General features: G+C 38.4%; 1 protein-coding gene across 1 annotated transcript in view; it reads left to right on the top strand.

Moving 5' to 3' along the window:
- The window catches only part of PTPRN2 (protein tyrosine phosphatase receptor type N2), a 666,056-nt gene that overhangs the window by 157,328 nt on the left and 481,189 nt on the right, over nt 1-27,539 (top strand). Inside the window, exons 4-5 of the mRNA XM_063301899.1 lie at nt 11,225-11,342; nt 15,142-15,292. Of these exons, the coding sequence (XP_063157969.1) occupies nt 11,225-11,342; nt 15,142-15,292 (269 nt within the window). The remainder of the gene's footprint in view (nt 1-11,224; nt 11,343-15,141; nt 15,293-27,539) is intronic.

Genomic DNA, 27,539 nt, shown 5'->3' with positions numbered 1-27,539 from the left:
GCGACAATTAATATTTAGGTATATTCAACAAATTACGTTTGTGAGCTAGATAGATGAATTAAACACTGAAATAAAAGAAAAATATTTGAAGATACAAGCATCATATGTAGGCTTTAATATATATAAGCAGCTGTACAGATCATTCTTCTTTATTCTAATACTCATGATCTGCTGTATACTAAAAAAATAAATCCAAACAAATAATTCTTTTATTTATTGCATTTGTATCCTCCTACAATCTGAAAACTCTAAGTTCATACAATATAAGGAAGATATTAAAAAATCCATGTGTTTAAAAATTACAGCTTAATCTCTAAATCATACAGTCAGAAAACCCATAGGCATAATAAAAATAAGACCAACAGAATTAAATATAGATATAAATATGAAAGCTAGGTAACATCATTGGAACACCCTCTGAAATAAATAGCATAGTTTTCAACAACTTCCTGAAAGCTATCAAGGAGTGGGCCAGCCTGATCTCCACTAGGAAAAAGTTCCAAAGCTGCCATTGAGAAGTAGCACCTTCTAGCTTCAGCTTCTCTCACCTCCATAAATGTGGGACTACAAGTTTGCCCCCAAGTGATCTAGTAGGTGAGGCCAATTCAGGTTGGAGCAGATAGTCCTGCAGGTACCCTGGTGTAAACCACCCAGAGTCCCTCTGGTGGAAGGAGATGGGTGGTGACAAATTTGATAAATAAATAAATAAAGCCTTTGTGGTCTGTATTATTTGGGGTAAGAAAGCTGAAGCAAAGTATTTGTTGCCTATGAGCATTTACTTCATCCTGGAGAACGCCCATCCATGTGGTTGCTAAGAGTTGACATCAACTTGAAGGCACATAATCAAGTGAGCATTTACTGGAACCCCAGTTCACTCTTATGCATAAGTTAAAAGACGAACATTAGAGTTGTTTCCATGTTATGATATGATGATGATGGAGAAATAATCATCTTTATTTTGGTCATAGACAGCATAAATGTATGATTAATACTGTTTTTGGAAGCAACATAGGGCTATGTTATTAGAACTGTTCTTTGGTACAGTGGTGCATTTGCTCAGAATAGTTCATTTCCAATTTTTAGAACTATCTAAACTATTTTAAACTATCACCTTTGTGGAACAGGTATACAGTTGATTGTAGAAACAAGCACCCCAAAGTATATACAATTGCATTACTAGAAGAAGAATGCATATGTATCCTTACAGCCCAAAATATTTGGCAAGTGATTGGACTTTATACTGTTGCAGCCTTAGAGAGATACTAATTATACCCAGAAGACATTTTCCACTCAAGGATGATGGCATTCTACACCGCAGTGATTAAAACAGTTTCTTTTGCTTGCAATTATTTCTTTGATTTATAAAAGAGAACAGAATCCTGCTTAGAGGATAATCGACAAATGTTCAGAACAATGAAATGTCAACATTTTGACATTTGAGAATATTGATAAATTTTAACTGTTTTCAAGTTCAGCAGTGGGATTTTATTTAATATTGAGAAGGAGGACTTGATCAGCCCCAGCAGTTCCTATGGCTTCAGAATCTAACTGCAAGGAACACTATAATTCAATATATCAGAAACTCGTGATGAAGCTCAGGACTTTACCTACTTGCACCTAACCACAGCATGGACAGCGGCTACAATCTATTTTTCATGAATTGCCTACATCTAATTCCAGCTTAAAAGTCCCTAGGTATTGTTAGTGTTTTGTCCTATAAGTGAACAAGAAGTTGCAGTGTTTTTTCTACAGGTATAATATGATGTGCTTCTCTGATCATTTGTTTGAGGTTGCAGTGAGGTGACTCCTTTATGGGTGGGATCAGTTCAGCACCTATTAGCCACTTTAGGTCCCTAGACACAGTGTTGTTTTCCTTTGAGTAGCAGGAGAGTCTGGTTCTTTTAGACAAGTCTCTTCCTTTGTACCTGTCAGGTACAGGAAAGCAGGATCAGCCTAAACAGCAGCTGACTGGTGGTGGTGCTGCTATATGGTTAAGCGGGAAACAGCCAGCTCCCTCTCTGTCACTTCAGCACATAGCATCCCCACCCACTCCTAGATATAACCAGCTAGTGATGTTGTTACTGTGGTCTCTCCACTTCTAGTCCAGCAGCTTAACTACTATGCTACAGTGGCTCTCAATAATTAATACAACCTTCCCCAACTTGATGGATACCCTCTAAATATGTTGGACTGTGAGTCCTACTTAGCCTACCATGGCCAATGGCAACGAATTCTGGGAAGTGTAGTCCCAAAGAATCTAGATTACCTGTTCTTGCATTGAAATATGTATTAGTGGTATATCATTGATCCTTGGGCTCACAGGTATCTGCTGTAAACCACAATGACAAAAAAAAATGCAATATTTTTGCTGGCTCAAGGATGGGTAGAGAGCACTTCAAATCGCCCATGGGAAGAGCCCTTAGACTCATATAGGAGCATTAGCAATGAAGCTATCCAGAAGGTGTATTTACATTGTTTGAGCATTAGCAATGAAGCTATCCAGAAGGTGGCAGTACCTTTTGATAATTCATCAAGTATCAAATGATATAAATAGCAAGAAAGCTGGGCCTGTCAATCTTGCCTGGCTCCTTGGTGAGTTCTCAGGTAAATGATTTTTGTCTCTCTTGTCTTGCCTCTTCCAGATAACTGGTTTTTGGCTTGGCTTATGTGACCAGATCACTGGTTCTGTCATTCATTTATCTAACCTAGCTCTCTGCTTAGAAATTTAATTGGCCTGTATTCCCAGATCATCAGTTCTGCCATTAATCTATCAACCCAGAAATTTGGCTTGTCATGTGTGATCAGATCACCAGTTCTGTCACAAATGTAGCTTCATGCCCAGCAGTTGTTTAAGAGTGAAATACTGTGATCCATCCTTCCTCCCCTTGTGTCTGTGGGACAAGGCAAATAAGAACCAGTGTTTGGAAAATTTTGGCTCCAGAACCTCCAACTATGTATCATCTGCCTATTTCCCAGCCATCTTAGGGATTTTCTTCAAAGAGTGGGAAAATAAATCAGTTTAAATTCTTTGGTTAATGTAGATGTTCACATTGCCAGTGTACTTGTTTTCTACAGAACAACTAATATGTAACTGCTCATTTCCTTTCTTTCAATTAATATCCACTGCATGATGTGGCATGAAATGTTCTTGAGAACATGCAGGTCATTGAAGAAGCACTTTTCCACATTGCTGTAACAAGGACTTGGTATAAATATAATTATATGTATATATTTTGCAATTGAGGCATGCCTTCTCTGAAGATACTTGGCTTTGTTTTTAAGCTGCATATTTTTGAAATAGCCTGTGCCAAATTTCCATTTATTTTAATATAGTGTTTAAAATGAGCCAGTGGCCTCAGTCCCATTTTGAAGACAGTTGCCCACTTCAGAGGCTACTGTGCTGACTGAAGCTAATTGACTTCATTGCTGGCAATCTCAGAGCACAGAAGGGGCATGAAGATTGAATTATTACCCCTGCACCTGTGTGCTGTGTTTCAGGGTTGGTATAGCTATTGTTTTTAATTTATGATAAGGAAATACATGGTGGGGAAATCTGAGGAAAAGGAGATGATATTTGCAGTAGCAGAGAATATATGTAGCTCAGGGTTGTTGGGTGCTTGAGTTCTGTCAGTGCTCTGACGTGAAGTAACAACTCATGAGAAGAATAACCCTTCCATGCATCAAAAACGTATCAGAAACTACTAGCAGGTTACTACAACCCCTTGGTATCACTGTTGCCCACAAATATACAAAATCCTTCTAAAACATCTTAAGCAAACCCAAAGGCCCAGTAGCAAAAGAAAATAAAAGAACAGTCATTTACAACATGCAATGTAAGGACTGTGAAAACCAGCCCCAAAACCTCATTTCATGTCACAGCATTGATGATATTACCTAGTCTGATAATAAAACATCTGCAAGAAGAAAACCAAGCTCAGAGGAAAGCAACAAGATGAGAGTTGGAGGGATAGGAAAAACAGAATACATGCAGTATTTTAGAGACTAAAGTAATGGTATAATGTTGCTATTAAGTTCTGAAACATCATATAGCTGTCATTTCAGCTTTAATTTTTGACCCATACTCGGCGATGTGAATCAGACTCCACAAAGATGGCAATTAAGAAAGCTGGTAAACTTGAGCATCCTGTTTAGGGCAACTCCTGTGGCAAAGTTTGGGTGATATCAAACCAGTCAGAAATCTAGCACCACCACCAGAGGTCAGCAGACACAGGACAGGCATTTGTATTAATTTATGAATATCTGCATTGGCCCTGTTCCCACAACACACTCAATTGAGAATATATGTGTGAGGGTGCAATGGGTCTCCAAGAGGGTCAAGATTAGCCAGTAGTAGATCCAGTCATGCACATAGGATTGAATCAACTCCTTTTCCTCCTCCTTGAGAAAGAGTTGGAGAACAGCTAAAAAAAAACAAAAAAACCCAAGCCTCTCTATTCCAAGACTGGCATCACAGAATATATAGCCCAATTCTCTGTAAATAACATTTCTATTATCTGAACATTTGCCCTGTACAATAAAGGATGAACAGCTTCTCCATAATTATTTTACTTCAGACTGTGCTGTTGGTTCTGTGAAAGTATTGCTGCTCAGAAAATATTGAATTAATGGAATAGTAAAAATGTATTTTAATAGCTGCGATAATTCAACAGGAAAGTTGTATTTTTAGTGCACTTATAAATAGCTAATATAGAAAAGAAATGCTTCCTCCCCCCACCCCCTTAACAAGACCATCATTAGTATATGTGATCATTGCTGGATTTGCTTTTCTTAAGCTTGGAAAATGGGGACTGAAAATAATGCAGCTTCCCGAAAGAATGTGGGAAGGTAGCTAGCAGAGACTTACGTCTACCTGTTTGTTGTGAAAACAAAGATGAAAGCCACTCACACCAAATTCTGCAGACATTCTGACAGCTAACAGGGGAATTAACAATTTGCAGTACACATGGCATGGGAACTGTAACTGTAAGGAGAATCACCATGGAGGGTTTATAGTATTTCCTCACCAAAATAAAATAGCAAGTTGAAGAAACAGGAGATTAAATAGAAACTGCAGAGAAAAATAAAACATACCACTTTATTACATACTGTAGCCAAGAAGAAACTGATTTTTCAGGCAAAAAGGTAAGGAGGAAGCTAAATAAAAAAATATTTATATTTCAGAGTACAAAGCTTCTACTTTATACTGAAAATGTACAATAATTTGCATTGGTCTTTAATTGTGGGTTTGGGCTGCAGTTTACTGTATATGGACCCAAGCAACGTACTGCAGTTAATTTGCTGGATTTTTGGGGTATCAGTTGTGGAATTCTAATATTCGGTTGTTTAATATTTCTGAGTTTTGGCAGGGGAAAAACCAAAAACGCTTACAGTAATTGTTCAAGGTGAAATGTCTTTTTATGGATAAGATCCTGTTCGACAAAACAGATAAATCTTTTAGTTTATTCCACGTGTTAAGCTCCACTATTGCAAATACCCTACAAACTCTGGTAGAAATACCTATGTTCATCCAACTTGTAATTACTCTAAAAGGTAAAGGAGTTTGCAACACTTAAAAAGAGAACAAAACTGCTTTCTTGCAATCTCCTAAATATGTCAACAATCAGCAGATTTACGTCCACATGATCTTCACAAGTTTCTGAACCTTTTTAGACCAAACTCGATTTTTAAAGACCTTCAGCCCTGAATCTATTTCCAAATTCTACTCTGATTCCTCTTAATGTGTACTTTAGCACTTCTGTTCAAGATCCCTGGTTTTCCATGATAACAGGAAACAGGAAGTAGAGTCTTTGGCAGGCACAGGGAAAACTAAGAATTTCTTTTTCCTTCCAATGAATCTACTACAAACTGATGATTTCCTGATACTGCATATTGATAGCTTTCTTTTTTATATATAATTTTATTAAGAATTTTGATTATAATAGTAAAATCTAATACAAACTAAACTTAAAGAAAGGGAAGGTAATAGAAAGGATAATTTTGTAAGGCCGTGAAGATCTGGCTTTGTGCCCGGGCCTGGGGCCTCAAGCGTGTGGATGGTCCCATCTCTTGGCTGTATTAACATTCTTGCATTGCTCGCTTGGCAGCCATGTATATTTATTTTGTATTTATTTTATATTTTAACTGTTTTAATTGTAATTGTTTTAATTGTTTTATAGTTTTATTGTTGTAAGCCGCCCAGAGTCACTCGCTGAGATGGGCGGCTATAGAAATCAAATAAATAGTGCAAGGGAAAAGAAAAAAGAGAGATGGAAGAAAAAAGTAAGACTGTAATAAAGAAAGAGAAATATATGAAGAAGTGACTTCTAACCTTCATCACAAGTATAAACAAATTTAGTGATTCTTTACCCCCTCTAAGGTTACAAACAAAGATCTCTTCATCCCATATCCCATCCCTTATCTATAGACAAATCCATAAAGCATCATTTTTTCAGTCTTTTCAGTCCTGGTGTCAGCAGGAAGTCCATAAATGGTTGCCATAAGTAATAACATACCTTGTTTTAATCTTGATCAAATAAACCAATATTATATTCCTTTCTTTTACTTCTAACAGTCTTAATCTTTAATTCATTCAATATTGTCATATCATTTTATTTCTCTTAATATCTTCTTTGTCCCATTGCCCAGAGTTCTTCAAGGCTTTAACAAGCCTTTTTTGTAAATCCAACAGGAAAAAATTTTTCCAGGTCACTCTCTTGGTTTATCAATGTATTTCCCTTTTGAATTTTAAGACATCTGCCAATTTCTTTTATAGATCCAGTGAAACATCCATTTCTATGTCATTCTCTTGGCCTGTCAGTTGTAAATCTACTTTCGATACCATCTGTATCTTGTCAGCTAAAATTTGTTTTGCATCTGTCATTTCTTCAATAACATCTTTTGGACATAGTCTGTCCATAGAAGCAGACATTATTACTGACATTGTTGAAATTGTGGCTGACATTGTTAAGTTATGGCTACTAATTTCTGATTCCATTCTTCAAAAGTCTCCTTCAGTATTTTCACTGCTACCTGAGGGATTGTCTCGTCCCCATTACATTAACCTGTCCCACCCAGGCCTGCAGAGAAGGCATGCTATGGATCCTATCTGTTAAAGAGTTTCATCTACCGGGATCGCAGAAGCCTGCCTTCTCTGCAATAGCACCTGCCCTTTGGAACATCCTTCCCCTGGAAGTGAGGTTGGCCTCCTCTCTTCTGGACTTCAGGAAACGGCTGAAGACCTGGTTTTGTCACCATGCCTGGAATGGGGAGAGGAAGAGTCACTCTTGGGGTTGGTTGGTTCCCTAGTCCTGCTGGAACTGGTCCGGTCCCCTTTGGGTGGAATTAGATCTGTCATCACTTGGATTTTATTATATTTTATATGTATATTTATTGATATTATTCTGATTTTATTGAATTTTATACTGTTTTATTGTGAACCGCCCAGGGTCCCCTGAGTGGGGGAGATGGGCGGTAATAAAAATATAAGAAATAAATAAATAAAAGACAATAATCCATAAAAATTTATTCCATAAAATAGGGGTGTGAAAAGGATGGTGTAAAGGCAATATGCAGCCTACTGGAATCCCTGTTGCAGATCCCAGTATGGATGGAAGTTATTATTTTGCACCCTTTTTACATTTTGAGGATTTTAGGGACTAAGGGGTTGGTTGCATTATCAAACTACCAAAAATCAAGCTAGTTTTTCCTTGTTTGTGTGTTTGTGTGTGTGTGTTTTGAAGAGCATATTGTAATGGGCAAAATGAGTACCACAGCTGTTCTCCTTCCAACCCCCCTTAAAAATTAAAAACCTGCACCTTCAAGTCCATCTACTGATGACTTCCCTCTGTCACTATCTCCTGTCTGTTGAAAAAAAGGAGAGAAGTCTGCAACTTTTTTCTTCAACAGTAGGGGGAGCTATGACATTGAAAAGAACATCATGGTGTCATTGCGCCTTCTACAGAGGAAGAAAAAGAAGTGGATATTACCAACATCCATACTCTAAATAATAAAATGAAAATAAAAATGATAGGACTTGCTTTTGGAGGTTGTTTGGCACGCCTCATGAAGCCTGGTATAGCTATGCTATAATCAAAGTTTTAGTTTCTAAATTCCCATAAAACTCTTTAATTGTTTCACTGTAACAGACATCATGGTTACTACTTCAACAATTGCTATTTAATCATAGAATATTTTAGTTTGTATTTCTCTGTTCTAATTAATAACTTGTCAGAACCACTGCCTTAACTAGATTCCTTAATGCAGCTGGGTGTTTTTTCATTGCCCATTGGTGGGAATTCTCAGTTGGAAGATGTACAATGTAGTCAGAGCTCCAGCAGGGATCATTAATTGGTAGCGGTGTGTCCCACAGAACAGTTTCACATTAGTGGCATGGAAAAACTGCATTCTTGTACAACCTTGTGTGTTACATTGATGTAATTGAGTTGTAGCAAGGTACTAGGTGTGATATAGAGACAAAGGATTGGGAAATTGCCAAGCAACATTGCCACATAGATTGTTTCTCAGACTTAATTTTGATTCCGGGTGTTTGGTGTTAATACTGTTGTGGAAGCTATTTTACTGAGCATCCTGGGTTGAGATTCTCTCCTCAAAATCCAAACAATTAAAGGATGTAGTTGATCGTTTTTCAGTGCTACTCATAGGTCTTTGTGAATGATGCTTAGTACCTTGTAGGTGTTCACCTCCTTGAGAAGCCAAAATATGTAACATTTGTGAGAATGTCAGAAGAGGCTAAGGAGAGAGTGAAGTAAAGCAACATGGATTCTTTGCTGTTAGAAATATGCATATGTGTTTGTATTCCTTTGTGAAGTAGTTTTGAAGGGCTTCTTTGTCAAAATGAAGCATTCCCTCAAAGATCTGCTTAGCCTTAACCACTGATCGTGAAAAGTGGAGCTATAAAAGAGTTAATTTTTGAAATATTTTATCACTTATTATTTTTCATTGATTTTTAATTTTATGTGTAGTTAGTAAAATAGTTTATATGCAATGTCAAGTGATGCGATTAAAAGTACAATAAGCAACCATTAAAATAAATCTTCAGAGATTCTTCTTCTGGTGCAAGTGGTAATACTACCTATGTTGGGATGGAAGAAAGGACAGATGTCAAGCTGGATTAGACTTCTGGGGTGATCTTTACCTGTCTTCCTCCCCCTCATACAAGGAAATCAAAAGAAGACTATAGCTGGCTAAAAATAAAAGTGAATACTTCCTATCTCCTAATAGGAGAAGGGAAGGGGACAGGCTAGTTTATATAACTTTAAACTGTAGATTGGCATTATATCTAATCAAAGCTGGTCTCTTCCCTTTCTCAGAAATCTTTCTAAACCTTCTCACAATTGTTGAGGGGTTGTTGCCTTTTGTGATCTACAGGCACATTTGGAATTTTAGCCACATTAGGGCACACAAACAAGATGCCACACATGATGGGTCTTGCTCATTCTCAAAATGGCTACCATATTGAACCTGACAAGCATAAAGTATCCTCCACATAATAAAAATTCTCCCTTTCACACCCTTTAAATCTACCTTCCAGAATGCTTCCTTTCACCTGTTTTTTTCTAGGCAGAGGAGCATTAAAATAAAAACAAAAACCCTGGAATGCAATCACAGACCATTTTAAAATTTTCTAGGAATTACCTATACAGACAAGGAAGTATTGGAAATGAAGATGATGCTATGTCTGGCAAATTAAAAGATTGAATAATGTTTAAAAGCTCAGGTGGTAAAATAATATCAGTAAGAAACCCAAGGAAAGGTGTGCAAGGCATATACTTTTCTTTGGGCACAACTTTAGAAATTTCAGAAATAGAGATGTCTATCTAGATTGTTTAACAACTCTTTGTCCTATTGTCTTTGTTCTATTGTTTCAACTTAGGTTACATATTCAGTGCAAACCTATGCCTGCAATGTGAAAAAAATGTGAAAATGACGTTTTTTTAAAAAAATCTTTTTGTGGTTTGTATTTTTCTATTCAGATTCAAAAATTAAATCTCAGTTGTTCTAATACTGTTTAGATTTACCCTAACTGGCATATATAAAATTGTCATTGATCCTCACAGTGTTGCCTTATCACTGTGTGTTACTTCTAGTGCTACTGTTTCACAGGTTGTTTAGTATGTCTTTTGATCAGATGGAAATAAACCATATAGAAATGAACACATCTCCAAAAACTTGGATTCTTTTTCAGGTGCTGTTAAAACTGATAAATGCCAATACATCAATAATGTTTTTATGAAATGTAGAACTGCTCTTCAGATTAACTGAGCAAAAAGTATTAACACTACAGTTGCAGTATCAATGAATAATATTTTATTGTACAAGAAGGTATCAGAAAGACAAATATCAATAGTGGTAATAATGTGATATAGACATCTTAAATCATTATGGATAATTCCAGGTGGTAATCCTATATGAACTAAAAATATTAATCATAACATTTACAAAGTAGTAATTATTCTTGGGATCCCATCATTATTCTAAATATAATTACCATGAGATTAGTAATGGATGTAATTAATACATAATTGCATTGAATTTACTTTCACAATGACACCTTGCCCTTGTTTAAAATTATTAGTTGAGGTAAAGAAAACACAAATTGATCCCCAGATAGAATACTCTGCTGCTTATGATTATAGTTTTCACTGGATCAATGTAATCCATACGCAGATGTTATTAGCTTGTCCTAACCAAATCATATAAAATGGTGCTATATTTTGGAATATATTTTGAAGCTAATGAAATACAGCACTGAGAAATAACTTTTCATTATATCTCACTATTCAGCTTTGAAATTCATTCCAGCTCAGTTACTGAGTTATTCAGTTCTTTTCTGTAACTAAAGAAAAATAACCATATTACACAATAAAGCTGCTTTATAATTCTTCTGTGACTAAGAAACACTAAAATTCCATTAAATATAATCTTTTTAAATCTCATCATAACACCCACTGTCTTTTGAGAAGAGAACATTTTAAAAACATCAGTATTTCAGTACAGTGAGCCCAATAATTTGCAGGAGCAAGGAATCCTGTTGCTATTCTTTTAAAACAAGTATGAAAATTTATTTTAAAAAAGCCTAGCAGCACTGAATGTGTTGTGATAATTGCTTATGTAATGCATGATTGGTATGTTCTTCCTTCTGCCTTGTTTTGTTCTGCCAAAATCCCAACTTTCTGGATCAGTATTTTCTGCAACTATTTTCCAGGTTTTACATGGCATGATGATTATACACAGCATATTATTGCCCGTGAACTTTCTAATCTCCCTAAGACCCATGACTGGCATCTGGAAACATTCTCATCTGAAGATCCTGATTCACCCAGGTATAGCTTCATGCATTTTATTTATTTATCAAATTTATATGGCCGCCCATCTCACACAAAGTGACTCTGGGTGGCATACAATAAAACCTACGACTAAAACATACTACAAAACCAATGAAAAACAATTAAAAAATAAACATGGATAAGAACAAGACAATAAGAGGGAAAATATTACAAATAATACAGCCAATGCGCAGGCTCCCTATTTTCCAGGGATCCCCAGGCTTGCTGAAAAAACCACTTTTGAGGGATTTCTGGAAGGCCACAAGAGTTAGGGCTAAACTCACCTCGGGAGGGATGATGTTTCAGAGTGTGGATGCCATGGCAGAAAAGGCTCACCTCCTAGGTCCCATCAGATAGAACTGTTTCGCAGACGGGACCCACAACATAAAATACATTTTATGTATTTTAATGCCTAATAAGTCAATTATTTCAATTTCAGTTATGATTCTGGAAGGCAAAATTTTCATGAACACCTAAATCCCTTGGTTTGATTCATACAATGGTGAAAACTGAGCAGTCTGAATGTTACCTAGAGAAAGAGTAGAAATACATTTTTTTGTGTGGAAGTAATACTTTCCCTATTAGGAATATACTTGCAGTAGTTGACTGCACTGTTTCCCCCTACCCCTTGGGGGACCCAGTCATGCCTCAGCAAGCACTCTAGAAAGATAGGCAACTGACTGAACAAATAGGAAAACAAGAAACTATAGAAAAGGTGACTTTTGCAAGAAAGCCACTGAGTTTTCTGCCGAGTTTTTGGAAGGGATTCTGGCTCTGTAGGGCAGTGTAGTTTTCTGACTGAGGGTGAGTATGTGTTTTCATTTGCAGAATATATGCTCTGAAGGAGATGGACTTATAGCTACAAATGAATCAAGGAAAAAGCTATAATGAGCTGCTCAGGTAGCCATTCAGTTTCTATCAGCGCTCTTTAGAAAGAGGAAAGTTATTTGTAAATCCACCTGTTGGTTTTGCAGTAAGGCTGCAGCAAGGTGCTCCACAGGAAGGCCAGAACAGGAAGACCCTTTATTGAGATAAGCAAGAACTACCTGTATAGCCTAACAACCATTCCTTTAGTGACAGTTCGGACTTACGATGGTGCTGGAAAAACTGACTTACGACCGGTCCTCACATTTACAACTGTCATAGCATCTCTGTGGTTACGTGATCAACATTTGGATCCTTGGCAACTGGTTCACATTTATGACCATTGCAGCATCCTGTGGTCATGTGATCACCATTTTCAACCTTCCCAGCCAGCTTCTGGCAAGCAAAATCAATGGGGAACTGTGTGATTCGCTTAGCGACCACATGGTTCACTTAACACATGTGGTGATTTGCTTAATGACTGCTGCAAAAAACGTCATAAAATTGGGTTGAATTCACTTAATGACCACTTCACAAAATTCTGATCCCAACTGTGGTCATTAAACAAGGACTACCTGTAGTAACAGAATCTTGCAAGTCTAATTGTGCCACTCCTCCTGTCAGTCTTATAGTCCAGTGAGCCAGGGAAGAGTCATTCTGAGTCTCATCTTAATACTACCATATATACTTGCAGATAAGCCAACCCTCAAGTTTTTAGCCAAAATACCATGAAAAATGTGCCACCCGCAGAAAAGCTTACAAGGAGGTTCTTTTGGAAAATGATACAGCACCAAACAGACTGTTTTTATCTTCCCTGTTTTTCCCCAGGAAGGCTTTTATTATATAAAATTTAACAACCTTACTTATTGTCCTAACTTCTACCTTAACACTTATTGCTAAGCCTATGTTACATTAGCCAATACCTTTTCTAACATCTATGTCTACGCCTATGTGTACCTCTTATTCCTGAGCAGTCTATTCTTCTTTGTTGCTTCAGCTTACACCAAAGCCTTTAGCCACCACTTAACCACCTTCAGGTTGGCTTCTGTGGCTGTCAGGTGCTGTTCTAAACTGCTGCTGAAGCATTAGCTTTGCAGTTTCTCAGTCTGCGCCAAGGTGAGAAAGGAAAGGTGCTTTATCGGCGGCTGGCTGGCACTTCTCAGCATTGCTCTTGGGATGGAGTGGTGGAACTGCTGGGCTCTACTTCTCCTCTCAGCTTCTCTGCTGCTGGTTTGGTGAAGTCTGAGCCTGCTCCTCCTTTAACATCAGTCCCTTGTTGAGCTGACAGCTGTTCCACTCCCTCAGATGCAAATTCTTCCTTTCTGCTTTCCTACCTGGCACAAATCTTCCTACAAACCCATACATACCCTCTGGCACTCTCAGTGGTTTCCTTTTATAATTGGAAACCAGGTGTGGTGCGGTGCTCTTCAGGCTGCCTTAAAGTCACAAGGGAGAAAACAAAGGGAAGGAAGAGCTCATGCTGGTCGCTGCAAGGCTTTCCTTCCATAAAGCTGTCCCTTAGCATTTTTGCATGTTTTAATTTTCACAATTGGCTTACCTGTGGGTGGCACATTTTTCATGGTATTTTGGTTAAAAGTTTGAGGGCCAGCCTATCTGCGGTTGGGGCTTATCTATGAGTATATATGGGTGCTTTAAAAAAATATTACTGTACAGTATATACTTGTAGATAAGCCAGTCTGCAGGAAAGCCAAACCCAATTTTTGGGGTGTATTTTTGAACCTAAAATTCTTGGCTTATCCATGAGTATCTATGGTATCTCCCTTTCAGGGACTTAAGGAATGCTGCTGCCCTCTTTGTTTAAATAATAGGTTTTGAATACTTGCTTCAAGCCATCTCCCTGGCTCTCTACAGGTCACCAGAGAGTGCCTTCTGCCACCTTCTTTCGAAGAAGGCTTGCCAGTTTGATGCAAAATTATGCTGAATGCAAAATGAAGTTATGATCCCAGAGGCTTGTATGAAGCCTGAGTTTCTTTCTTTCTTTTTTCTCCCTAACACACTACATTTGCCTTTCAAAGGAAGCATAATCATTCCTGGAGGGCACAAGGCTTCTATGAAAATCCTGCTTTTGCAAGTTGGGCAGCCCCCCATAAACAAACAAACAAATAAATAAATAAATGTGTTATTGTCCAACCCTACCCCAATGACATCACTGGGGGAGGAGTCACAGAAATACATTTTATCATTTTAGGTTGTTCACGGTATTACGAAGTCTGAGAAGCCCAAGTTTAATGGATCCCTGCACTGATTAGGGGGCTAGGCTAGAAGTCCCTGCCAGCTCATACATTCAATGATTGAATCTTTCAAGGTTATGCTTTTTAGAAGAGAGGCAGATTAGAAAGCAAACCAAACCAAACCAAACCAGAATTACTAAAAAGAAAGAGGTTGTGAATATGAATATATATGACATTCATAGAAAGTATCATCACCAAGAGCAGAATGCTACCCTTAAGAACTTCCTAACAAGGGGAGAATATTAACTTTTTTTTTTTAATGATCAGTTTGATGTGATAACATTCTTAAAACTGATATTTAAAAACACTCACAGTATGGACTGAATCTCTGCTGAAATGCTTTGCAGTTGGTATGTGTCCCTTCAAGTTATTTTGCCAACCTGTTTCTTTTTTTGATTTTATAAAATCTATTTTCTTCCTTTTAGCCTGAAGACTTGTTCTAAACATTTTTTTAAAAAAACATGCTTATTGATTATTAAATTGATTTAACATTAAGATCATGATTTTTTGCCATAACATTTTTCTACTTTTTAATGCTGGCTCTATCCTCTCCCCTTCCATGAAAATATAAATCATGTATAACACAAGTTATATATTTCAAATGACTCAGGGTTTTTTTTTAGTCTACTGCATACTTTTTGCATGCAGATAACATTGTTTATCTTGATTTTGCCACATAGGATTTCAGAACAGGGGCCTGTCAGGAATTTGGAAAAGGATGTGAACTTTGCCAGTTCTCCCCAACAATACCTTGCTTACCTGGATATTCTTTCTCAGTCTGGAGCTCCAAATTTATATTCAACAATAAATGCCAACAAATCCCCTTTTAAGGTAATTTATTTATTTATTTATTGTATGGCATTTTAAGGTAAAAGAGCTTAACTCACTCTACAGTTACAATCTATTTATATAAAAGTGGGGCAGAAAATCTTTTTGTGGTGGGAGTGTACTTTGAATTTTGAGTCCATGTGTTGGGTGCACTCACAAAATGGCTGGTATGGCAATTCGCAAAATACCCATTTATCAAAAGGTGTGAATCAGCCCCACAGGATGCTCATGAACATCCCAGTGGGACCTTTATTTGCTGCAAATATGATGCTAGAAGTTGATGCTTTGCTTTTCAGCATGTCAGCTTCCTATTTCATTTTTTAAATTAAAAGTAACTAAAAAGAATCAGGGGGATAAAATGGTGAGCAGCTGAAGAGGTTTCTGATATTCCTTATCCCTCATGTAAACCTATTTATATGAATATTTTTGGGGAAAAAAGGATTTAATCAGGACATTCCAGGTTGGATATGTCCCTTAGCATTTGGCTTGCAGAAACAAACATATCAAAATGGTAATGAGCAGGAATCTTGTGATATAATCTCAGCTCAATAGTGGGCTTCCAGAAAGACTTTAGGTGAGTCAGTTCCTTTTAGCTTCCCTATCTTCCAAATCCAATTTGTAATACTTCTGTGGTGCTATCCTACCCCATTTATTTATCTGAAAAATGTAAACAACAATGTTTGAATAAATAATCCTCAAGGCAACTTACAACTGATATATAATGTAAAATCCAGCAGCTTCCCTTCAGCTGTTCAGTCCTTGGGCAACTGATGGTTAGATCTGAATGTTCTAATGGCAGGAAAGGGCAAAGCAAACTCACTGTATCTATTTGTTTTCTGGCTAATGGATGAGACCAGAACAGTCTTCCATCTTGATATGATCTTTTGGGAGATAAGGGATGCAATCTCCCCATGGCACGTTGTTCTCTGTTAATGGTTCAGGTTGGAATACATTTCTTCTTAGTTCTGCAATTTTCCACAGCTGTTGCAAGAGTTACTCAGATAAATTGTACAGGATGTATTTACAAAACACATTATCTCTCTCTGGTTTGCTAATATGCATGTGTACAGTGCCTCCATATCCTATACACTGGCATAGCACTAACCAGAATTTGAAACTAGCAAAAAACATGGTATTCAATCTTATGTGTGAACACAGCCTATCAGGTTCCAGAATAGATGAATAAATTGAAATGACAAGGGGTGCTGCTGATATGGAAGTTGTGGTAATGAGGTGATGGAATCTGACAACATATTGACCACATAAAGTGAAGAAAGAAAAGGAAAAGAATTGGAACAGTTAAAGAATGGGAGGCATATTCACATACAATGTAGAATATTGACATTATTAAAGTGTTTCTTCAGGTACACATAAACGGGCTAGAGACTTTTTGTGGAATAAATATTCTAAAGTAAAGCATATAAAGTAAGGGTTTTTTTTTTCTGTTGAATATACAGAATATTCTAGCAGTTTGTATAAAGTCACCAGTAATACAGAATTTAAGGAACAAGATAATAGATGTGCCAGCCATGATGAAAAAAGCCAGCAAAAATGTCAGAGTAGTTTTAGGAATTAATTGATGGTTTCATTTGCCTCTGGTGCTTTTGGCTTAGCCCTTTCTGAAACTCCAGCGAACTGAGGATTTTCTTTGAAGCTACTGAAAAGTGAAAATGTGTCCAAGAGGTATTTTGGTGAAGCTGCGGATGTCATATAAATTCATAAATCATTCTCTATGCTGGAGCTCTTTAGTAAGGAAGTGTATTATGATGGCACCATTAACTATTGTTATTCTATGTTGTCTTGGAGACATATACCCAGAGGTGTTGGGGCTGAAGAATAAAAAGTAGTCCATGAATACACATGATTAAAAGCACAGTACAATATTGTCCACTAAGGAACATTTTGAAACACCTAGAAACTGAGATGTACACTCCCAGTTTTCCTTGCCCTTTCCCCATTCTTAAAATACTATACTTGACCTTGTCCTCAGTTGGTTTCTAACCAAGTTGATAAAGGCAAATTGGGGAGATGGCTGAATCATTTCATATACTCAGCTTCTGATACAAATATATATGTATTGTTTAAATAATTCAGCCCTGGCGAGGAACAGGGGCACTTGGGGAAGAAATAGGAACTGCAGTGAGGGTAACATTGTGCAATTACATCAGCCTATGCATCTGTAAGGGTAGGAATCTGAGGCTGAGCGAGATCATAGTGATTCTGGACATGTATAGAAAATCCTACCTATCTGGGGTCCTTTAAGCAAGCCTGGATTGAACTGTAGAATCTATTCCAGAACCTACAATAGATTCATTTTAGGATAAAACCATAACAGGAACTTTTGTTGTTGTTTATTCGTTTAGTCGCTTCCGACTCTTCGTGACTTCATGGACCAGCCCACGCCAGAGCTTCCTGTCGGTCGTCAACACCCCCAGCTCCCCCAGGGACGAGTCCGTCACCTCTAGAATATCATCCATCCACCTTGCCCTTGGTCGGCCCCTCTTCCTTTTGCCCTCCACTCTCCCTAGCATCAGCATCTTCTCCAGAGTGTCCTGTCTTCTCATTATGTGGCCAACATATTTCAGTTTTGCCTTTAATATCATTCCCTCAAGGGAGCAGTCTGGCTTTATTTCCTGGAGGATGGACTGGTTTGATCTTCTTGCAGTCCAAGGCACTCTCAGAATTTTCCTCCAACACCACAGTTCAAAAGCATCGATCTTCCTTCGCTCAGCCTTCCTTATGGTCCAGCTCTCGCAGCCATATGTTACTACGGGGAACACCATTGCTTTAACTATGCGGACCTTTGTTGTCAGTGTGATGTCTCTGCTCTTAACTATTTTATCGAGATTTGTCATTGCTCTTCTCACAAGGATTAAGCGTCTTCTGATTTCCTGACTGCTGTCAGCATCTGCAGTAATCTTTGCACCTAGAAATACAAAGTCTTTCACTGCTTCTACATTTTCTCCCTCTATTTGCCAGTTATCAATCAAGCTGGTTGCCATAATCTTGGTTTTTTTGAGGTTTAGCTGCAAGCCAGCTTTTGCACTTTCTTCTTTCACCTTCATCATAAGGCTCCTCAGTTCCTCTTTGCTTTCAGCCATCAAAGTGGTATCATCTGCATATCTGAGATTGTTAATGTTTCTTCCAGAGCTTTTAACTCCAGACTTGACTCACTTCCCCCTTAACAATATATAATTTCTTATCAACTTTTCCTCTTTCTAGAATGCCAGGTTCTCTATCCTATATTTTTCTCCTGTAAAAATATAAGCCTTATGATAAAGCTTCTTGCTGGAATAGCCAATCTATCCTTTGTCACCTTAGCAGATCCTTGCATGTTATCTTTTTACATTGTGTTGTCTTTCAGAGAGCCATCAAAATGTGGCTAATCCAGAGAGTGTTGAGAATGGAACTTTTACGGTGGAGGGAAGAGGGTGTTCCTATTATACCTTTTTTGTTCTGTAAGATATGTGGTTCTTCATTGGGTGCTGGGACTGTTACCTTGTTTTGTGGATTATTATTTGTTTTTAAACTTTTACTGTAGATTATTGTTACTGTTTTTTAAACTTTTTACTGTAGAGGGTAATATAAGCTGCTCAGAGTCTTCTTGGTATAGGTGGAGTCTTGACTTATTCTAGGAATGCCTTGATTAGAAACTAAGAGTAAGCACACAGAATAAAACTCAACTGTTCTGGTCATAAAACTAGAATAAATCCCTTCTTTTGTTTTGTGCCTAAAAGGCGGTTGCTTTACTGTACTTAATAACATCACGCATAAATAAACAAAATACTGCCACAGAGTCTCAAAACCTGAAAAAACCCCACCTAGATGAATCTAAAACCTCCTGATCAACAGCACATAAAAGAATATACAAACGTACATTAAGGCTCAACAGACTTCCCAAACCATCAACAATAGTACTAGCTATGGTCATTACAGTTACAACTTAAAACCGTAGCAGTAACATAGAAGTATTTGGGTGTGAAACAGAATACATGTATAAACATGTACTTTGCATTTATTTTTATGTCCATTAACCAGCTTTCTTTTTCAGGGTACCTGCATACAAAACAAATGTGCAACCCTTCCCATGAACAACCCCATTGCAAAGAATTAAGGAAGAAAGAACAGCAGTAACAAATAAAACATCCATACATCTTTGTGCAGAAGAAATAGCAGAGCAGAGTCCAAAATGTCTCCTCACTCCTGATCTATGTTGCTTAGTAATGCTGCTCTGCCCCAATAGTCCATTATTTCATCCAGTCTAAGCCAATAGCACTATGGGCATGACTAGGGCCTGCTAGTTTTACAACTACAGACCTAGCAAAGACCTTGTACAAAAAAACAGGAAATGCACACAGACAAGAGGGAGCAGGAATTGCAGAAGGGAATTTGGCATGGCTTTCTACAAAATTTCTGACTTCCATGAGACCTTCCAAGAAACCAGACTCAGAATTTATTGACTTAGTTCACTTTCCCAGTGACTAAGCAAATAAAAGCAGGAACATTCTGGTTGCAATTGCCAGCATCAGTGAAGGTTCACCCTGCATTCCATTGGTCTGTGCTAGTGAGAGGCATCACCTTGCACTCCGCATTCACAGACAGCACCCCCCCCCCACACACACTGGTAAATGGAGAGGAGGAGTACGAGGTGGAAGTGGTGCTAGACTCTAGACACAGAGAGAAGCATGTTGAATACTCGATACGTTGGAAAGGCTACCCAGAGTCAGAGAGGTCATGGGAGGCAGCAATGGATATGCATGCACTGCAATTGGTGCACCACTTTCACAACCAATACCCTAACAAACCCCATCCTCAACAACCTCCAGTGTGGCAGGAGTTTGGCACTGACCAGGATGAACAGGAGGAGTTCTTCTATGAGGTGGAGGGCACCTCGGGGATAGCAAGGGACCAAGTAGGGGGGATGGGAAATGACCCAGCTCCTTCCACGTCAGGCATATAGGACATGGGTGGTGGGGAGAACCAACAGATTCCTGATGGGGGGGCAGCGATCACCTCTACAGGTACAGCTGAGTTACAGGACACCTCATATGGTCTCAGGGAGTTACTGGCAGAAGAGCAGACCAACACAGCTGCGTTTCTTTCTCACAGCCCACAATCAATTTCCCCTGTGAACTCGGGAGGGGGGGATGAGGGTGATATAATGGTATGTGGGAATGACCTTGGGAGACTGGGCAAAGAGACGCTGCCAAGGGAATGGTGAGATAAGAGACAGCATAGCCCGCAGCTGGATAATGGGTGGGGCAAGAGGCTCAGAAGAGACCCTCCCTAGTTTCTTGGGCTGTAAAGGAGATGGGGGGAGAAATGTACTTTCAGGCTTACAAGATTCTGTTAATGTAGGTTTACAGTAAAGTTGAATTAGCTCATCTGGCCGTGTTTCCTATCTGGTTTACCCTGCAAGGACGACAATAATAATAATGGTGCATTTGGTACTGTCTAATCTTTATTTAAGCAATGTAAAGAGCTACCATTTATATTACAGGGAACAGGGTGCTACTGTATTTTAGCCCACAGGAGATTTATAAAGTGTTTTTAAAGCAAAGTGATATGAAACACCTAAGTGCTAAGTATTAGCTTAGGGTATTGATTAAAAGTGCTACCTAATTAATGAGCAGTGATTCCCTAGATGATATGCCACTGTAATGCCTTCTTTAAAATGTTTTTATTCCACCTGGCTAAATTAGAAGTAGGGTCTTGAAAGGTGATAAATGATGGAAATTTGCACTTCTCCTTCCTTTCCCAGCTAAAAGAGCTAAGCTTAACCCATCTCTGACATAGGTTATTATCACCCACTCAGAGTGTAGGTCCAAATAAACAATTCTTCAGTCACTTTCAGTTTAAGTAGATGTTTATGGACGTGTGGCAGCATTTATCATAAATTGCAGGAAAGCATAAACATCTGCTGGTACACTGAAATTGTTTACCTGTAGGATGAATATCTTGTGACATGTACACACATTTAGTTCAATGTTTGATAAGGTATAAGCAGGCAGATGTGAATTTACCAAAATGTGGACTATTCTTCATTGAAAAGGAAATGTTGGGGCTTGAGTAAGTGCTGTGATTGCTAATTGCAAACCTGTGCCACTGGAATACATGGAAATCCTCTAGCAATCATGTGGCTTATCTATAGATACTCTTATATAAAGCATTGGGACAGAGTTGGGTGGCCAGCTGTGAACCTTCCATCCAGCATTTTCGCAGTAGGAATGGATGGCTAAGCAGACAGAAACTGATGATTGAGAAGACTAATGCAGATGTCTAGAATGTTACAGTAATAGTAGGGGAAGCCCGGGGGCATTATGACTTTTCAGTTGAGAAATGAAGCTGAAGATAAGTGCATTCCCTAGAAAAAGAAGCAGTTGTATTTATCTATTTTCTTTCCATAACACACTATGTGATAAAACAAATGGTTGGTAGATGCCTTCTGCTTTTAACTGCATTTATAGCAAAATAGTTTGTTCCTCATTTGGTAATCAGCCTGTAATCTATCCCATTATGTAGCAATTGTACAATCAGGCATCAAAGGTAGAATCATTACTAGGTTTCATCAAAAGAGAGTCTTTTGGACCTTTTTTTCTTTTTTGGTTTATCATCTGTATTCTGTATGATGCCTTTAACTAGAAGGTGTTAATTAGCAGCCTTCATTATGCAGGTTCCTCTGAAGTAGCTTTTAAAATTATTTCAAAGCTTCAACGTATATCACAGAGAAAAAAAGGTTATGTAAGAGTCTTAGCATGATGAACTATCTTCTGTTCTAAACCATTGGTGGTTTCATGATATATTAATAGCAATTACTCTTAGGGCTGTTGGTTGCTTAATGTTATCCTTGTTTCTGAAGTTGGCAAGAGATAAGTAAAAGAGAATAGAAAATCATTTTAATGATTTTATGCATGTAATTCATGCAATCAATATTTTCTAGTGTAGCCTTGGAAATGGAATACCTATCATGAACTGTAATTGATGCATTTCTAAAATAGGATAGCATATTTTTTTGTAAAATAAAGATTTATGCAATATGAAGAGTCTTATGGTCAGGTCATATATACTTTGAATAGCTTTTGATAATGAAATGTACTAATTGTGGATCAGGTCAGCATTAAAACATTAAAACTCCCTGTGCATGCAGCTTTGTGTTTGTTAAAAATAATTCTATTTGGCATCATCAAGCCCTTTTCTCTTCATTTTCATCAGTCTTTGCCTGGGAAATGTCACATACCAGCTTGCCACAAACTGGTTCTGTCCATACACGTTGGATTGCAACTTTCCTTAATCCTTTAAACTTTCAGCCAGCATGGCTGTTGGCAGTGGTTCAGAGAAAGTGATCATATACCTTGGCATATTCCAACAATCCCTCACTGTCAAAATGCTCAGTAGCAACCCACTCCAATATATATACAAAGGGAATTATAGGTATGTTTCCTAAACTTCCCAAAAATAGGTTGTAAAAAGTATTAAAGGCTGAAGGCATTTATCTAGCATTTATCTAGCTATTGGAGTTTTTTTGTCCAAAGTCCCAGAGTAGTGATTGTTCTTCCTAATTCACCACTTGTTAAATAGATGACAAATTATTTATAATATTTCTACTGCAGTGTTTGGTTGGAACAATACCCAAGGCAGTTTTACTGATCAACACGCTAACAAGAAACACAGAAACAGAATCTCTGCCCTCTCTACGGCTCAGATTCTTCACACTGATAAACACTAACATTTAAAAAATTTATTTGCCCAATCACCCTCCTGTGACAGCCAGCAATCAGGCAAGACTTCAATCAGTTCAGCTCCATCATGATCCCAATTTCGAATTATCCAGTACATAGGTCCAGTTGTGTAATTTTAACTTTGGATTTTTATTTTATTTTATTTTATTTTTGAGAGAGAAAGAAAAAAGGAAAAGTCATGGCTGCCAACAAGTCAGGAAATATTTGGTAAAATGAGTTTTGTTGCCTGTGCAAGTAACATAATGCATTTTTACTGAAGTTTCAACTTGATGGCTGAAATTTGTGGCTTGGACAAAGTCGAGTTTATCATAGCATTCCTTACAAATTCTAACTGGCTCTCAGCTAGTCTCAGTCTTAGATGCACTACTACTTTCCATTAATTTCCACTAAGTGTACTGAATCTGTTTTTGCTCTGTCTTTGTGGTACCTTTAAAGAAATTCTATAATGTAATAAATATTTTCTTTCTACCGGGCTTATAGGCCGCTCCAGTCAGCTGACTGAGTAGCGTACAATTCCCCAATATGTAACTGGGATTAAAACAATACAAATAACATTTGAAGACAAAATCATACATTATAAGATAAAACTGGGAGACATACTCAGAAGAATAAAACCAATTCCTCCTCAGGAGGGATAGTTACAGCGAACTGGCTCCCATAGCTTGATGAACTACCTAGGTTTCAGGCCAGGATGGAGGGGGCTGTTTGGATGGAGGGGGTAGCAACTGAGAAGGCATGCTTCCATGGCCCCTGGAAACGGTAGTCTCTGATCAAGGGGACATGTAAAGAGCCATTCTACTGAACTTTACTGAGTGGGTGGTGCTGTAGAGATCCAAACCCTGAACCATGATGGACTTCAAAGGTGGCAACCTGCATCTTGAATTGTACCCAGGAGCCAGCTGGAAATAATGCAATCTCAGAGTAGAGATTTTACATGGGTGCCATAAGATGCATGCATAATTACTTAAGCTGCTGCATTCTGGGCCCATTATAGCTTCCCAGTGATCTTCAAGAGCAGTCCCATGTAGTTTTGCAGTAGTCCAGACAAGAAATAACCAAGCTAAATACCATGCTATTATTATGGTATTTAGTTCTGATTGTTTTGTTTTGTTTAATTAAGTTTTTGACCCATTGTATTCTTCCTTGAGTTCTTCCAGTTAGACAGAACTATGAAACAAAAAAATAAACAACTCAAAGAAGGGGGCAGATATTCACATCTATTCCCTGAGATGCAGTAGCCATCTCAGTAGTTCCATGATACTATTTTTAACATTTATTTTATAACAAAATTTCAGATTAGCAAATGAGGACAAGAGGACCTACTTTTATTCTTTGCTTTGATTCCTACTATTCCACTACAGAGCTCAGATTTCAGTTTTATGGTAGGTTCAGACAGATATCCTCAATTTTCAAAGAATATCCCAGGGATCATTATTGAAGAGAGATTTTTGCTAGTCCTTTTCCACAACAAATCCTAATATTGTATCCTCTGTAATTCATTGTCCACAGTATTTCATAAGCATTTGTAATGCACCCTGTGTTCTTACACATCCCATGGTCCCAGCATCCACGCTATTTAAGCTTTGATTATCCACCAAAAATAATGGCTAGTCCCAAAGCACAACCTGGCCAAAATTATGTCAGGAACAAAGATGTATGACTGTTAACTGGGAACCAGTTTAAGACTGCTTTTCTCTCCAGTTTACTAAAGATTCTGCACTGCCTAAACATTAGCCACTACAATGTGAACCAAGCATCTGTTAGGGGGAGATGGGTGGTGAATAAATTTATAAATAAATAAAAATAAATCTGTTAGTTTATCTGTTAGTCTTGACTTTAGACACATGACTGTTTTTTTCTTGCTGCTTCTACCTGAAAATTATGCAAGTTTTTCAACAATGGGAGGAGGAAAGTGGTAACCAAGTCAAACCAGTCCTCACTGCCAGAGACCGAGCAAACCAGGATGGATGACTATTCAGGGATATATCTATCTAGAGCTTGTAATAAATGATCTGCTCATGTGACCTCTGATTACAATCTCCAATGAAGCCTTTTAGTCTTAAGATCAATAAACAAGAGGTGTCTTTAGAAAGCAAAACAGTGATAGACTTATATGCACTAATTGCTGAGATAAAAAGGCAAGATTCCAAGTCTATGAAAGTAGAAATGCATGTAAAGTTAATTCCATTAAATGGTAAATAGAATTTCCTCAGCTCATAAAATAGAAAAGCTGGAAGGAAAGAGGGAACTGTTTGGTAAGATTAGTTTCCAGAAAATAGAACTTGGATCCTCTAACTCACTGTATCAAAAGTAAGGGTGATGAGTGCAATAAATAGTGTGGATTTGTCTTGTAAAACAAATATTGCATATTGATTTGTACAGTGAAAGAACATACTTTTCAAGACCCTCCTTATACTGGCAAAAGCATTGCAGTACTGTATGATCTTTGTTAACTTGGACAAATTATTATTATTAGACTTTTATCCTGGCTTTTTAAAAAAATACATTTTTGTCATCTCAAGGCAGCGAACATACCTAATACAAGTAGTCCTTGCTTACTGACCAGTGACTGTTCGAAGTTATGACAGTGCTGAAAAAATAACCTTACAGTCTATTTAAGACAATTTATGGCCTTTGCAGCATCCCTCAGTTACATGATCGCCATTATAGTCGGTATGCGTTGTCCTGTGCTTGACCTGTGTCCCCCCCTCCCAGCAGAGCAGAGAGATTGTTGAAGGATTTCAAGAGAGTAAGCTGTTTGCTCTTCTACACATCGAAAGCAATGCAATCACACTGGCAATGGGAAAAGGTCAGGCAAATGAGAGATTGCCTACAGAAATTGCTTGCTTTCCCCCCACCCCTGCACAATTGGAAAGGAACAGATTTCAAGAGAGTATTGTATGCTGTTGCATAGTGCGCCCATGGCTCCCAGCCCTGGTCTGCTGGTGTTGTCCTAACAGCCAGGAACCACGCTGAGACAAGGAACTGGTCTCTAATGCTTTATTGCTTGTGCTGGGGGTTGCCTGAAAGGATCGAGACAGGGCGTCTGCCAAGCAGTTTTGTGCCCTGGGCACATAAGAAATAACAAAATTGAAACGGGAGAAAAACTGGCTCCATCTGATTTGGCGTGGGGTGAGGGATCTGGTGTTTTGCAGAAGCTGTAAATTCTTGTGATCGGTACAAACTTTCACAGGAAGGGCTGCACCTTCCAGCCAGTGCCTCCACTCTTGGAATGCTGCTTTAATTGCCAGCAACTCCTTGTTAAAAACATCATAGTTTCTCTCTGCTGGTGAGAGCAGGTGTGAAAAAAAGGCACAAGGAAGCAATGTACTCTCGGTTTTGTTTGTATATTGCAATAACACTGCCCCAATGGCAATATCTGAAGCATCTGAATGCATTATAAATTGCTTCGTGGGATCAGGGTGTCTTAACAGCGGCTTGGAAGGCTGCTTGCTGTCTCTCCCCCCAAATGAATTTTGATCCTTTCTTCAAAAGCTGTGTGAGGGGTCTAGCCTTATCACTGTAATTTTTTGTAAACCGCCTATAGAAATTGCAAAATCCTAAAATACTTTGTACCTCTTTAACATTTTGAGGAGGTGGCCAAGAGAGAATTGCCTGGACCTTAGAAGGATCCATGGATATGCCTTCTGTTGATACTTTATAGCCCAGGAAATGTAATTCAGTTAAAGGCACACTTCTCTAGTTTGGCGAATAGTCTGTTCTCTCTCAGTCTTTGCAAGACATTACGTACATGGGTTACATGAGTTGTAGCATCCTCAGAGAAAATTAATATGTCATCTAGATAAACGACCATGTACTTATCTAGTAAATCAGAGAAAACTTGATTCATAAATCTGGAAAGTATGGCTCCTGTGTTAGACAAGCCAAAGGGCATAACAAGGTACTCAAATTTACCAAGCCTGGTGTCGAAGGCAGTCAGATATTTGTGCCCCTCTTTCATCCGGATCAGATTGTACGCACTCCTGAGATCCAACCTGGTAAAAATGCGTGCCTTCTGTAAGCGATCTAGCAGATCCGAAATTAGGGGCAAAGGATAGGATTCTCTTTTCGTTTGTTTATTTAAAAAACTGAAATCGTGGACCACTCTCATGGGTGTCTCCTGGGTTGCAGGTGCCAATGGGTCAGGCTTCTTTGGTATGAAGAAGGTAGGAGCAGACGCTGGGGAAGTAGATGGTCGGATGAACCCCTTTTGGAGATTGGAGTCCAAGTAATCCTTTAAGGTGGCTAGTTCCTTGGGAGACATGGGATATTGTTTCCTTGCTGGAACCCTGGCTCCTGGTATCAACTCAATGGTGCAATCACAGTCCCTATGGGGGGGTAGTGCTGTGGCCTCTTGTTCGCTGAAAACGTCTGCAAAATCTGCATACTTGGCTGGCAACTGGACCCCCCCTGCTTCCGTGACTGCGTTGGTTGCTGGAGAGCGTAGAGCGGCTTGAATCTTGTGGTGCTGGCATTCCTTAGCTGGGAAGGAGATTGCTCCTGTAGTCCAG

This window comes from Candoia aspera, chromosome 4, assembly GCF_035149785.1.
Source record: "Candoia aspera isolate rCanAsp1 chromosome 4, rCanAsp1.hap2, whole genome shotgun sequence".
In the NCBI taxonomy this organism is placed as follows: Eukaryota; Metazoa; Chordata; class Lepidosauria; order Squamata; family Boidae; genus Candoia; species Candoia aspera.
Note: the sequence above shows the minus strand (reverse complement) of the source record. Positions and strands in the feature narration are given on the sequence as shown.